The sequence below is a fragment of the Tyto alba genome, unplaced genomic scaffold, assembly GCF_018691265.1.
Source record: "Tyto alba isolate M040663 unplaced genomic scaffold, T.alba_DEE_v4.0 Super-Scaffold_38, whole genome shotgun sequence".
In the NCBI taxonomy this organism is placed as follows: Eukaryota; Metazoa; Chordata; class Aves; order Strigiformes; family Tytonidae; genus Tyto; species Tyto alba.
In genome coordinates, this window is record NW_024881313.1 from 10,677,771 (window position 1) to 10,692,279 (window position 14,509).

Consider the following 14,509-nt stretch of genomic DNA (forward strand, 5'->3'; position numbering starts at 1 on the left):
TATAGTAATGACGTTCAAACAAAATTGTTGTTTCTTTTGTAGATGAATAATTAGTTTTTAAAAATGTAATAGCTGTGTAACCAGTGGTCATGAAAAATTAATCTGCTGGTATCAGGAAGTACTTTTATTGGCCTCAGAATCACTGCATTTAAGTTGACACATCTGTACACTCCATAAATTGCAGTCAACAACTGTGGTCTGTTGATATTTTTTCTTGTTACCATCTGTTCTCTAGAAACCATCATTTCCACCCTTGCTAAGAGTACATTAAATAACCCCTTAGGAAACATAATGTATTTGTCACTGAATCATTGATTTCATTTTTCACCTATGGATGTTCAGGGAAGGAGGAGTGCCGGAGTGAAAAGTCTTTTTTTGCATGGTATTTTATTGCAGCTCAGATAAGAATATAGAAACATATTTAAAAAGTTCATTGTAATACACTGAGATGTTCCTTTTGGGATGTTTTTGAAAGAGCCTCATAAAAGTTCATTGCTTTTGTGCACTATACTTTTATACTTTGTGGGAAGCTGGTGAATGAAAAGCATTATTATGGAATGATTATAACTCTATTAAAACATGACATTAATTATGACATGGGAAATGGCAGATCAATTAGTTGTAATTGTAATTGCAGGTATGCAGTTTCTACTGCAGAATGTTTGAGATAATGGAAAAAGAAAAATGTCAACAGAATAGAAGCTCTTACTTATCCATCCACACTTCTAGAAGTCACAGTGCATCATACATGTTCAATCAATCAGACCTTATTTTCTACCACAGATTGATTCCCCCCCCCCCCCATGGCTGCCAGTCAGATGTATTCAGTATTTGATGCTATATCTAGCAACTTTAAGCACACAGATACAGCCAAAGACACATAGAGCTTTGAGACTTTGAATCATTAATGAATATACTTCAGAATACTTCCCAAGACCTTTGTTTACAAGGCCTAATAGTGGATATTCCTGTATAGTTAGCACTTCTAGAATTCAGTTCATGTATTCAGGTACTTAAACAAAAAGGCGAAACTTGAGATACCTCATCTATTCTGGGCTTAATTTTTAAGCAGGATCTTTACAGGCTTGATCCTCCTTACTTAATGTAGTATATTTGCAAATATACTAAGTAATGACTCTACCTATGCATGTGTCAATTAATACTAAAAATCTAGTTTTAAAATGACAGGTAACTAAGTTTAAATCTCATATTTTGTTTTGCCCAATTGGAATAGTTATTTTGGTTGGAAAGTTCTTTTGTGACCATGTCTTTGGGAATTTTGAAATTTGTCACATGGTGGTGTTAAGAGATAAGTAGAGGAGGAATTGATGCTTGCGTATACTTATTACTGATTATCAGGAGCTTATCTGTTGAGATACAGATAGATTCAGTCTTTCTTGAGCAGGCTAGAGGCATTAGCAGGGATATTCTCACAGTTACATTTCAGGGTAGCCTCACGATTAATACGCTTGAATGGACTTTAGATAATTTGAATTCTCTCCCAGTCGCTTCCAAAGTTTTCTTCCAAGATACTAGTCACATCACTTAAAGAATGAACTATCCAGACAGAATTATTAGCCTCCATGTCTTGCTTTCCAAGTTGCTCATCCCTTTAATTCCCGAGGCCTCACAAGCAATAAATACCTTGTGTTGGCATGTGAGAACGGATGGGGAACTGCCCCTCTGTTAAGAGAGATGAGCGGAGGCAGAGAGACACATCAGATATATATACCTGTTTATTTTGGGTACTCAGTCAGGACTGGATAATTTTTAAAGAACATTATGTATTACATATGTTCAAAGCTTAGCTCCTAGGGATGGACTTTGTATTTCTAGGCGAGGAAGTACGGGAACGTCAGATTAGAGTCCCTGTGTAAGCACTGCACAAAGAGGAAATACATAATATGAAAAATCCATCAGAAGTGACGTGACTACTGTGGAAAACTTCACTGGGGCTGGAATGGGCTTCGTTGGGGCCTAAAATTGACCGTTCAGCTGTATTAATCTTGACGTCATCTTTTCCTTTCTTGAAATGTTCTGCCTCATTAAGTACACAACTTCCAGCCCCTGTAACAAATGAAGCAGGGGCTCCACCTGCAAAGCTGTTTATAACATGGCTCTCCCTCCCCCCAAACAGTTTTGACCTGTGCACTCAAGAGAGAAGAGTGTGGAGGCAAAAGGCTGTATCATAATTCATTTGCAACAAAGGAGCTGTATCAAGGTTGCTCAGGAAGTTGTAACTGTGACACTTCTAAACTCCTAAGTTTGCTCTTACAGGTGTAGGATGTTGTTAGCATTCTACCAACCATGTTATAAACGTGTTTTTACCTAAGGACTGGGAACAGAATAAAAAGCAAGAATCATTTCAAATACCTGATGTGGTGTTTTTTGAAAAGCAAATCAATCTGAGTTAACGTGGAAGAAGATCCCTATTAGCACATTCTTCCCTAGAGACCAGCTGACATGTCCTTAAATTTGGGAGATTGCAGAATAGCAAAAGAGAATATATTGAATTAAAATTTCAAGAGGAAAAAAGTTAAAATTTATTTATTGAAGTATACTTATTTCAAAATTTGCCTTGTTTTTTTTTCCTTTCTTTTTTGAAACAACAGTTGGATATTTTATTGTACTTATTGGAGGTAAAGTTTAGACATTTGGAGATGCCAGTATGAAGGAAAAAAGGAAATCTTAGCTGTCAGTCAGAGTCAGTGCAGGTTTGCGTTTTCCAGGATATTCTCTAGTGGAGTATTTAAAATGACACAACTCATGGTGCTTCTACTACTGTCTTTAATTATTTTGGCTAATTTTCGTACAGCGCTTTGAAAATGTAAAGCACTGTATGAGTGCTAAGTATTATTACTACAATTATTCCCCTGGGAGATTATTTCACAGACTAATAGACTTCACAGTTAAGAAATATTTCTTGATCATAAGCCCAAATTTTCCCTTTGATCGGTTCCATTCCCTTGCTCATAGCTACACCTCTTTTGGCTCATCCTAAACAATTCCTTGGTATTAACGTACCAAATCTAAATCTCTGTAGACAGTTTACATGTATACTTCTGGTCTGTCTGTGTGACTTGTTGAGATCTTGCTTCGTAAATCCGCCAGCTGCTTAATCTTTTCTCTTTTTCTCAAATTCTCTCTAGGTTTTATTTTTATTTTCTTTCCTTCCCCCCCCCCCCCCCCCCCTTTTTTTTTTTTTTTTTTCTGTTAAGGATGCAAATATTTGCAGTGTTTTTGAACACAGTTTTATAAAATACTCTCTGAAACAGAACTGACTCCATCCTTTTTCCTGTGTATGGTGCTTTGGTACACGCATCTCAAAACTACATCTCCTTGTGGCCCTAAAGAAATTCTTTTACACAGCAGTATAATTGTTCTCAATGAAAATCCGGCTGGCATAAAGGCAAGAGGGGAGAAGGGAATAGGGTGTTGCTCTTGAGTTCAGTAGGTTTAAGAAGTCCCCTCCTCGTTTTGGTTTTGCAGTTTTCCTGAGTCTCACTTCTGTGGTTTAAAATATTTCACTCCCTTGTTTCAGGAGCTTGTCTTTGCTGTGTTGCTTTAGTGAATGGATGTGGATTTAGTTCAGTAGTTAAGCCGTGCTGCACACTGTACTTGCTCTTAAAACACATAAACACAAAACTGCTGTTCGATGGGGTAACAGTAGAAAATAAGAGTGTCTGAGGGGGGAAACTTGGGAAACCTGGACTTCAGAAGATTGCTACGAAAGGCAGAATTTTAACTTTTCACTTGCTTCCCATCTAGATGATTTCCTCTATTCACTAATTCTGCCTGAAAGAAATCTGTAGTTAGAATAGAATTAATTCTGTAGTGTCATCTTGGTGAACAAAGGAAAACCTGAATACTAAGTTAATGTGAGCATATAGACAGATCATACATCTATTTTCCTTTCAAAGACAATAAGATCTGAAAAATTGTCCTGCAGTCCCTGTTTTTCAAAGAAATGGATAAATATCCTCTAAATCTACAGTTACAGTAAGTGGCACTGGCTAATGATTTGATTTGAGGATTGAGAGCGCAGTCTGGATTTACTCTTTGTGCATTAACGCAGGTCAAATGGACACAGGCTGCATTTTAAATCAGTAATGGAAGACTGAAGCCTGCCTTAAACCAATCACATCAGCCTTACCCAAGACCGATTGATCCCGAGAGACTGAGCCCTGTGAGCATAGCTTTTATATGAATGGACTCTGTGCAGCCTGAAGTTTCATTCATAAAATGGATGCTGAAGGGGAAAAAAAAAAAAAAAAAAACAACCAACCCACACGCCAAACCCTGGAATGTCCATTTATGCGGAGCTGAAGGGTGTAGTGTTCCCTCAGCTGCTGCTTTTGCCAGTTGCCTTAAAGTAATGATTAATGCTCCTTGGCCCTGCCTGCCTGTAACCTGACACCATTTATGGCCTTGGTGTGTTTCTAATGTATAGTGAATGAGAAGGCTACATTCTCAAATCAGAAACATAAACAGGAACTGGTTGGTCTGAATTCCATTCAAATATGTCACTTCAGCCGTGCAGTGTTTGTCCAACTTCGATTTTACAGGCAGGGGATGGGGCGGGGGAGAAAAAGCAACACAGACATTTTTGCAGTAAGATTACCAACAAAAGGAGCGAGGGAGAGAGAAAATACTGCTGTCTTTTGTTGAATTCAAAGGGAAGTGATGTTTAAAATACATTTTACAGTTACTGAGGTTAATAAAAGCAAACACATGATTTTAAAGTATGCTCAAAAGATCAGCTCCATGTGGAATTTCAATTCAGAGCTGAATGTATGAGCCTTTGTTTTCCTGTTCTGCTGTATAAAAAGTTACACATCGCTTAGACAGGCTGTTGACATCTGGTCTCAGAAAATGCATTAGATGTTGTCATAGATCTAAAAACCAAAGTTGTGGAAAGGAAGCTGTTTGCTTAAGGTTTTTTTTTCCTGTATGTGTGTAATAATTCCACTTAGACATGAGCTGGTGGGGCCGAATCTAGTTTTCCAGTAGGTCTTTGTCAAGTGAGATATAAGAAATTAAATCTAACAAATTTTAATTAGCTATTTTTTAGAAGGGAATGTATGTGTATCTATGAGTGGACATACTTGTAAATTTATTTTTTCCCTAATTGCTGCTAAGAAGGCTAGTGACAGACAAAATGATGAATCAAACCTTACATTCTAAATGTTTTTAAATTGCATAATGATTGGGGAAAAGAATGCTTATTTTTTTGGTTGATTTTTAGAGAAGATAGTGACTCTTTTCACCCATGTAACTTCAGTGCACCTATATTTTTCATCCTGACCCTGCTAATGAAAAAATAATGCTGACTTCTGTACTGCCAGGATTTTACCAATTTGTAGGACTCTGTTGCAATTACATAGCTTTTGAGAGGATAGTGCTTTTAAAGGCGGTTGAACAAAAACCTGATACACCAGCATTTGAGTTGTGAAATATGCTCAAGCAATTTCTGTATAGGGAGATTGTCAGTAGTTCCAGTATTTCTACCTACATGTCCCTTTTTGGAGAGACATATGAGTTTTGATCTAAATGTGTTCTGCAGGTTATCAGGAGTCTCAGGTTTCATGATCAAAAAGAACCATTTGGTACTTCCTCCTGCAAAACACAGATCATGCATTTTTCTTAGCAGTTCCTGGTACCACCTTAGCCGCTTGTTGTGAGCAAGTCTGAAGAATTGCCTTCCTTACCTAAAAAGCCCTGTCTTGTTTTCCAGTGATTTTAGTGTTGCTCTTCACCCTTGAGCTGGTTGGAGCTTCTTGGTGGTGGTAAACAGCTGCTTTCTACCACGAGGCTGAATGTGTTTCAGTGGTGGATGAAGCGTTCCTTTGTAAACAGCTTGTCCGTGCTCCTGGAAAGCCACGAACAGAAAACTTACTTGCAGTGTGATTGTGATGTTTTAAGTTTGAGGCCAAAAGTATGATGTGTTCTAGCTTGAACAGTTTATTTTAAAAAAGGCTACTGTTGTCTCTGTACTTGGTAGGAATCTCTCCCACTGCATCAGCCACCTCTCCGTGTACCAGAGAAATGCTTGTTTAGCTCAGGCCAGCACTTTGTGAAGGAGGACAAGGGAGGACAAGGGAAGACTGCCGTGCTCACAGTGTGTGTAGCACAGGGTCAGGCTGACACGTGTGAGTGGCACCTGGGTGCCTGAGGTAGGTCCCAGCTTGTGCTGGCCCTTCTGCGCCTGCTAGCACAGAGGGAGAGAATCTGCAGGGGCTGTAGTTCTTGCCTGTGGGAAGACAAGTGGCACAGCACATTTAAGTGTGTCTGTATAGATACACGAACTCTGAATTGCTGAAATAGGAGCCCAAACCCATGTAATTACTCTTCAGACCAAAAGGACAATTGAGGAGGATATGGCTGCATCCACTGCCAGTGGAGTCCCTCCACAGTTTTGGGGAACTGCTCCTTTGGGAACAGTCCCTTTTGGAAACTGTTCTTAGTATGACTTAGCTGGTAATAAACAGTAAATCAGAGTAGTAGACAAGCAAACAGTAAGAAGGTTCCAGTTTTAGCGTCATTGCTTTGTTTCATACCTGTAGGGAAGTAGGCAAGTATCATGTGAGAGTCGAGATGTTTGGTGAATTTGAGTGACTTGTTAGCAGGCTTGCTGCAGCAGGCAACTGCTTGCCGGTGCACTGTGCCATTCACCTGAGGTGCCACACAGAGACCAAGGCCAGGCAGGTAGCTCAACTTCTTCATCTACCCTGTTTCAGATTGTACACACCTTTCCAAGCCTCGGTTTCCCCATCTGTCTGTCTCTCTCTGAACATACATGTGCGTAATGCAATACCTCTGTATCACAGTGTGCTTTGTCACATGCACATGGGAGTGCCCTGGGCCTCCAAATCTTCAGATGATGTTGATAAAGTGAACCAAAAAGTAACTCAGAGGTAGAGTATAACCTAACAACGTGTTCTTTAGTTAGGAAGGCTATTTAAGGTCAGAAACAGGAACAGCCTAAGAATAAATTCTGGTTCAGGTTTCCAGTTCCTGCTTTGCTCTGCTTCATTCAGGAGAAGACAGTCACTTCGTCCTGTTGCCTCCAGAAGCTTCGTCCTCCCCATCTAGCCTGGCTGGGGACCTGGTCTGAAATTCTCTTTGCTTCTGTGCAGGTTGTGACTGTGGGTCTGAAACCTGGTCCTTATATCCGAAAACCAATCAGAAAAGAGGATTTAAAGATTCCTTACTCACTTGGAGTTATACAGGGCTGAGACAACCTAACCCTTTAAATCATGATATGATAATTAGTATAAAATACTTCCTTACCAAGGGACCACTCCAGTGTCTTACTTGATCAGGAAACCTAGAACCTGTGCCTGCTAAATTCAGTAGCAGGTTTTTTCTTGTCCTGAGGAAGTCTGTTTGGGCTTTTTCTGCTTTGATGTAGTTTGATTAAGGCACAGCAGAGGTTATTTCCAGTATTTTTCTCTGTGACAGTCCCAGATGAGAAGGCATTTCACCAGTGTCTAGATTACGTGTAATTTTAAAACAACACCTACTGGGAAAAAATGGTTTCAAACCAACATGATATAAGGCCATATTAATTGTTTTAAGATGACTGCTGTGTTGCTATTAGCAAGAGGAACAGTGACCTCTAAGTATTCCAAATTAATAACAAAATATATATTAATTTTTAATATATCCATATTTTTAGTTATTTTTTTTAAAAGGGACTCGGCTGTTCTTGAGATGATGTAACTTCACAATGTGAATTACTTCATTAAAAGTCTGAAATAAGTTTGTTGTGTGTCCTAAATCCAGGCACATTTTTCTTCAAAGACTAAAAGTTGCTAAAAGGTCATAGAATCAGTCACCTCAAACACTTGGATCTTGCCCTGGAAGTATTTTATACCTACTTCTGTCTTATTTATTTTCTTGAAACAATGCTTTAAAGAGAAGAAAACATATAATTGCTCTGTAATTTCTGCACTAAAATGTTTTCTTTTGAAGTAGCACCGCTTAGCTTGTAAAAATACTTCTGGGTCTTAGTCAAGCATTTAGTACAATTTAAAACTGCAATGCTAAATTTCATTGGTTGGACTTTTTATTAGATAAGGTAGAAATGAAAGCAGCAGGCAATTTAATTAGCAGTAATTTTTCTGGGCAAGTCATTACTTTGATGAACTTCAGAGCAATGTTTATGGCTCCTAATTAACCATGTTAGTCATTTGATTGAATAATCACTTTGGAAATGTTTCTACAATTTGATTAGAGTCTGACCCACTCTGATAGTCATAAATTAACTGATAGCACTTTAGGATAACAAGACTCTAGTTACTTTACGAGAAATAAACTCTTCCTTGCTGTATTTTTCGGTCCTCTGTGGACTGTTTAAGCACAAGCTAACTAGAAGATTAAGTAATGCTGGTACAAACAATGCATGCCTTAAAAAGACTCCAGATGTTAATTATAATTGATTTAGGAGCATGGGAGATGAAACCCCAAATTGGCTAAGACAACTTCTTGGATGTGTACATAATTCTTTATTCCATATACTCTGCTGTATCACTTTGCAAGAGTGGAGTTCATGAGTCAAAAAGGGTTTTGCTGCCAATACTAGTGAATTTTTACCTAAAATAGAAAATAGCATCTGTTTCAGTTCTACAACTTCCTCTTTTTTTTACGCAGATTTTTCCATTCTCCTTAAAATTCAATCTACTTGGTAACATGAGTGAGTGATTCCTTGCAGGTGAACCACTACTTGTAGCCTTGACTTCTAGTCTACAGAGCTGTACTTGACTTGGGTGATCACTGAATCACTGATTCCTGTGGTTGCTCAGAATAGCTGCCTGAGACGTTAGAGATTCTCAAGGCCTGAGGAGGCAGGCGCTGAGCGTTCTGTTGAGAGAGGAGGTAATGAAGGGTTCGGCACAGATGTGCAAGAGAGACCAGGGACTGTTAGAGGAAACTTAGTATTACTGCCCTGTGTTTCACTTGTTTTGTGAAGTCAGTGTAAAACCTCATTTTCTTATCCTACCAAATCTTCGATACTCATCACTAGTCAGTGAACAGTGAAATTTGGAATCACAGTCTGAACGAGTCTGTAGGCAGTGTTGGAAAAATAATGTCTGCTCTTTCGACCTCTGTTTGCATCTCTTAAAGAGTTACAAGTTACTGGTAACAGATTGCATAGTCTAGGGTAGGAGTTTATCACAAGATCAAATAGACTTTGTTAAGCAAGACTTTTGATATCCAAGAAGTGAGTTAAACATGGTCTAGAAGGGCAAACATTTATGGTGTATGTCTGTTTGCAAGTTCCTGTGCACAGGATGTGGCTACTTGGGGACAGTGAAAGACCTGGGGAAAAAACAGACATTTAAAGAACACCATTTTTATTAGTTCTGTTTATTTTTTCTCGTTCTTCTTTCAGATTTAAGTAGAGGTGGGGCACAGCAAATACATGTCTGTATTAGAATGTGCACAGTAATTTTTTTTGGGGGGTAGGGGATGTATTTTTTTGCTTAAGGATGTACAGGTGGAGGGTGAAATTGATGCATCTGAATTCCTAGATTAAATGCTTAACAACTGCAGAAAATTTCATTAACCCTTCAAATCCTTGACTGGAGTCTAAAAAGCAATATCCTACTCTGACATTCCTTGTATTAATGTAGTTTATAAGTCTCCAATGTGATTGGTGGGCTTCTCTGTGTAAATGATTAAAAATATTAGATCAAATTAGTTAAAAAAATAGATATGCAAGCACAGGGTTTAAAATATTCATACTATCTTGTATGGATTTTTTGGTCTGTGAATGGTCTAAAGGGTAGTTGTCATGGGAGTCAGCTTTTAGCAAAGTTGATTACAATAAGAGTTTGAGTTCGAGTCCCTATGTTAGATGGGATCTGTGATCCTCACATTACGATCTTCTCCTCTGCCATGCCTTGTGCGTGCTGCTCGGAAATGCTACTGTGTGTTGACAGGTTCCCCCTTGCTGTAACTTGCATCCTTTTTGTTTCTCTTCTGCCTGCAGCCTGTCTCATTGATAACCTGCACACTTTTAATTCCAGTCTTTTGACTAGCATTGTCGTCTTCTCCTTTCAGAAGTGCCTAGCTGCCATTCCATTTACATGAGGCAAGAAGGCTTCCTGGCTCACCCAAACAGAACAGAAGTTAAGTTTTCTATTATGTATCGCTTTTGTACAAGAGAAATGTAAAAAATTAAAAAGCCTGGAGGGATTTGGGGTTCACTGGTTTAATTCTGCTGCTAGGAAGACTCTCATCATCTTTCTTGCCCTTCCTAGTCTTGAGTTTCTGATGCACTGATTTTTTTCTAGCTTTTCTTAGTACCACAGGTTGATCATGTTAGAAGCAATTTTATTAGAAATTTACTCATTCTGCTTTTTACGGCCTCTAGCAGTTGAAAGGAAGAGACGCTTAAAATTTGTCCATTTCACCAATTCTCCTCAAGTAATGTTTTCCAGGCTATTGGTGTGACAGGCTCAGTTAACTATTAAGTAGTCCACTGTAAAGTATAAAGTCAGTGAAGGTTTCTGGCTTTTCCTTTTGTTATGATTTTTGCAAAGTTTTGGTGGTGTTCAGGTCCAAATTGTATAGCCATGTGATACCTACCAATACTCCCATTGACTTCAGTAAGGCAGAATTTAGATCATTGTCAAACTTAGTAATTCTGAGTAAAAGTACTTTATATGTATTAAAAATAAGAAGCCAAACAGAGCTAATTAAAAATGACCACTGAAAGAGAGTTTGTACCCTCCACTCTCCTGCTTTGGTACCAATAAGTGATTTTTTGTTTGGTTGTTTAGGGTTTAGTTGTTTTTCTTCCAAGGAGCAAATTTCACAAACTTGAAGGAAATTGGTTTTGAGATTGATGAGAATTCAGACAGATTATGACTCGAAGTCCTTTAGTAAGACTTTATTCACTAGTGAAAAGACACAGCTGGAAAGATAACAAATCTGGCTAAAAGCCCAAGTGCTTCTGGGGTCGAATAAAGGCAGAAAATAGAAATAAAAGGTAGTGTTTAATGAAGAGGGTGAAACAGGAGATGGAAATTTATAACAGTCTTGGTATATGAAATTATATGAAGTATAGAAGCTTGATAAGGGAAGTGAAAGATAGCAGGGAAAAATCCACAAACTGCAGGGCTAAGGTCAACAGATTTGAGTTTTAATCACAGCCCAGATTAGGGGAAAAACAATGTTAGCCATGCTACGCACTCATAAGCACTTGGAGGTGGTAAGATTGTTATGAATGACGTAGAAAAAGCCGTGATGTTCGATAAATATTTGTTTTCTGTATTTGGAAATCAGTCAGCATGATTTTATGGAATAAATGTCATGTCAGATCTGATTCTGTTCTTTACTGAGATTAAAAGTTTGATTGATAAAGATACTTGTATTGTATAGTTGGACTTTTTATGGCATTCAGTTTGCCACTGCATTACATTCTGATTAAGAAGTTAGCACAAAGCAGTATCAATAAAGTACACATTAAATACATTAAGACCTGGCCAACTGACGGATCTAAAAGTGGCTGTCACTGGGCAATCAGCTCCGAATGGATTGTTTCTATTATAGTTCTGTAGGAATTGGTATCAGGAGTGTTACTATTCAACATTTTCAGCAAAGATACGGAACAAAGTTAATAGATAACTTCATGGCACATAGGTAGGCAGAGTAGTAAATAATGGGCAGGACAGGGCAGTCACACAAAGTAATTTGAATTGTTTGGTAATCTGGGCACATTAAACGAAATGGGTTTTTTAATATGCTGAATGGCCTATGGCCTATGGAACTGGGAAGCATTATATTGGGAAAAAAATATTTTGAGATGGGCCTCCTCTAGCCTTCACAGTGGGAGACAGCTCAACCAAACGTTGCAACTGTATGGCAAAAAGGCCTCCTGTAATATTTGCACAGTCAAAAGGAAGGTCAAAGGGAGGCAGGAGAGGAGGAGATGTTTTATCTCGCTAAGCAGCAGTGGTGAGGCCGCTACTGGCTTAAAATACAGTTCAGGTTAAACAAAACATTGAAATAATACTGAAAAGTAGGAGTGTGTACAGAATAGAATGCTAGAAAGAATGCAGTGTTTCAGAGAGTGTCTTTTAACGACAAAGATTAAATTTTACAGAGTGATCTTAATTAGAAGAAACATCAAGGGGGAGTGACTTCTGTGAGCGTGAGGAGGAAATACCGAGAAGGACTTTTTAGTCTTGCAGGGAGAAGACCCGCAGGAACTGATGGTTAAAAGTCAAAGCAGTTCTAGTTCAAACAGGAAATGAGACAAACATTTTGGAATAAATCATAGAGAAAAATGGGTGCCTTTTCATTTTTGCAGGTGGAGCTTAATAGTCTTTTGGGAATGTACACATTAATTAAACACCCCTGTACTGAGGCCAAAATGTTGCAATTGGGCGGTGTGTAAAGGATGTGGGATATTAATCTGATTCCTCTATGACTTAGTGTTCCCTCTGGCATTAAGCCTATGATCTCTTCTTTCTCCATGCATCCTTTATATAAACACTTCTCTTTTTAACTTACAGGCTGTATGTATGAAAAGGGACCTAGGCAGTTTTATGATGACACTTGCGTTGTTCCAGAGAAGTTTGACGGTATGTATGACACATCTCTCTTTCTTTTTCTTGTGTGAGGAGATTAAAAAGGAAGAGATGAGGGACTGTTCTCTGTTGCTGATCAAAAAAGCTTGGTAACATTCCAATTTAGGATTCCTTAACACACCATTTGCAGTGCGCCCAACCAAAGCTGACCTTTGTCTCTTGAAACCAAAGTCTTCTCTTCAAGGGGATGTTGTTTGACTTTTGCCAGTGAAGGATGCTGTATCCAGAGTTGTGGCAGAGGAGCTCACTTCCTGTACTGTTGAGAATAGGAGGATTTCCATTGCACTGATGATCACATACTGCTTGTTGTTTGAGATTTAATGAAAGCTGTTCTTATAATTAACAAAACGGCAGAGAAAGCAGCAGCTTTGGTTTTACTGAGGATTAAGCCTCTTGTCTTGCTGTCTGTGAAGTGATGAATGGTGGGGAGTGAGTGTATAGGCCATTTTTGTGTTTGTGTCAATGTATTTGCACTAGGTTAAACATTGTACTAGTGGTTTATTTTTCAGTGGGATTGATAACAAATCAATGATCTTCTCACAACACCACCCATTACAACAGATTTTTTTTTTCAAGAGGGATTCTGAGGTCAATTAAAATAAATGGCCCAAATTATCCTCGGTTACTCTGATGTAAAATCAGTTTCCTGGTGTAACTCAGTTGATTTCAGATTTATTTCATTATAGACAAAGAAGATGGACTCACTATTTCTTGCCGCTGACTCTGTTAGTGTGCAACTTTGGGAAGCAATTTGGAGACCAATTACTTAAATTTACTAGAGTGGCTTCTTTGTGTTAGTGTATGTATGTCCAGCTTTATTTATTTTAGCAGAAAAGATTAGAGACTTTCTGATAAACTTGTGAACAGCTCTCTGACCGTAGCTAAGAGTAGAGCTGGAGAACTCTTGGGAATTTTCTCCTGCTTTATTTTCTTTCTTTCTTTTCCCCTGAAAATCACTTATATGGATTACAAAACTGTTGCGTGTCTAGCAGCATTTGTTGTGTTTGCTGAAGAATGGGAGACTGCAACATAGCAGTAACCCAAAGAATTACATATACCTGACATGGAGGTATCACATGCATTTTGGGGTTGGTGAGGAATAGCAAGAAATAAATAGTTCTTTAAATAATACTAGCCCTAACAGAAGATTGCTCATTCCAGTATTGCATTGTCACTGGATTGACAGGTTCACTTGAGAGGGTGATTTATTTAAAGTCTACTTTATACCCTGGCTTTGGAATGTATGTTTTTTTCCTTCCTCTTTAAAGCATATCGTGTCAGGTTTTTTTTCTTCCACAAAAATGATTGTGGACCTGATTTGTTTTCAGTACCAGTGGCAAATTCATATTCACATTTATGGGAATAGGATCAGACCCTGTAGTCCAAGAAGTTAAAACTCTCCAGGAATAGCATTTCCCTGTGTCTTTCTTGAAAATCCTTTTTGTTTGTTTGGGTTTTGTACAGCGAAGGGAATGAAAATGGAAAAGAAATACAAATAAAGTAAAATAAATAAACGTTTGGAAATATTTGTGTGTTTGCAAAGCAGGCGGTCTGCTGCTAGCTTCTATGACTGTCCACTGAGAGAACACCTTGTACTCTAAAAGATTGATGTTGTGATACAAATAGGTGTGTTTATACTTGTAATATGATGACTTTTGAGGAAGGAACAGCAGATGTGTCATCATGTTTTGGCCAGTAAAGCAAAAGTGGGATAAGACCAGGGCTAGTCTTGATGTTTCAGAAGTAGATTCTCAGCTGTTTCATTTGAAATGAAAGATCGGCAGAGGCGAAGAATCTGATCCTCTGTAATACTTCACTTGCTATTTGCGCATTGCTCAGCTATCATTAAAAGAAAAATCCTGTCCTTGAAAAAGAAGGCCTTTCAGGACTGGTACTTGAACCTCACATAA

The 14,509-nt window shown here is 38.4% G+C and overlaps 1 protein-coding gene across 5 annotated transcripts in view; it reads left to right on the forward strand.

The window, feature by feature from the left end:
• Positions 1-14,509, forward strand: part of ETV1 (ETS variant transcription factor 1) — a 71,027-nt gene that overhangs the window by 41,895 nt on the left and 14,623 nt on the right. For 4 of the 5 annotated variants that reach the window (XM_032991611.2, XM_032991617.2, XM_032991613.2 and 1 more), the window contains 2 exons: positions 10,066-10,134; positions 12,525-12,593. In XM_032991611.2, the coding sequence (XP_032847502.1) occupies positions 10,066-10,134; positions 12,525-12,593 (138 nt within the window). The remainder of the gene's footprint in view (positions 1-10,065; positions 10,135-12,524; positions 12,594-14,509) is intronic. The other variant, XM_032991615.2, reaches the window with a different exon arrangement.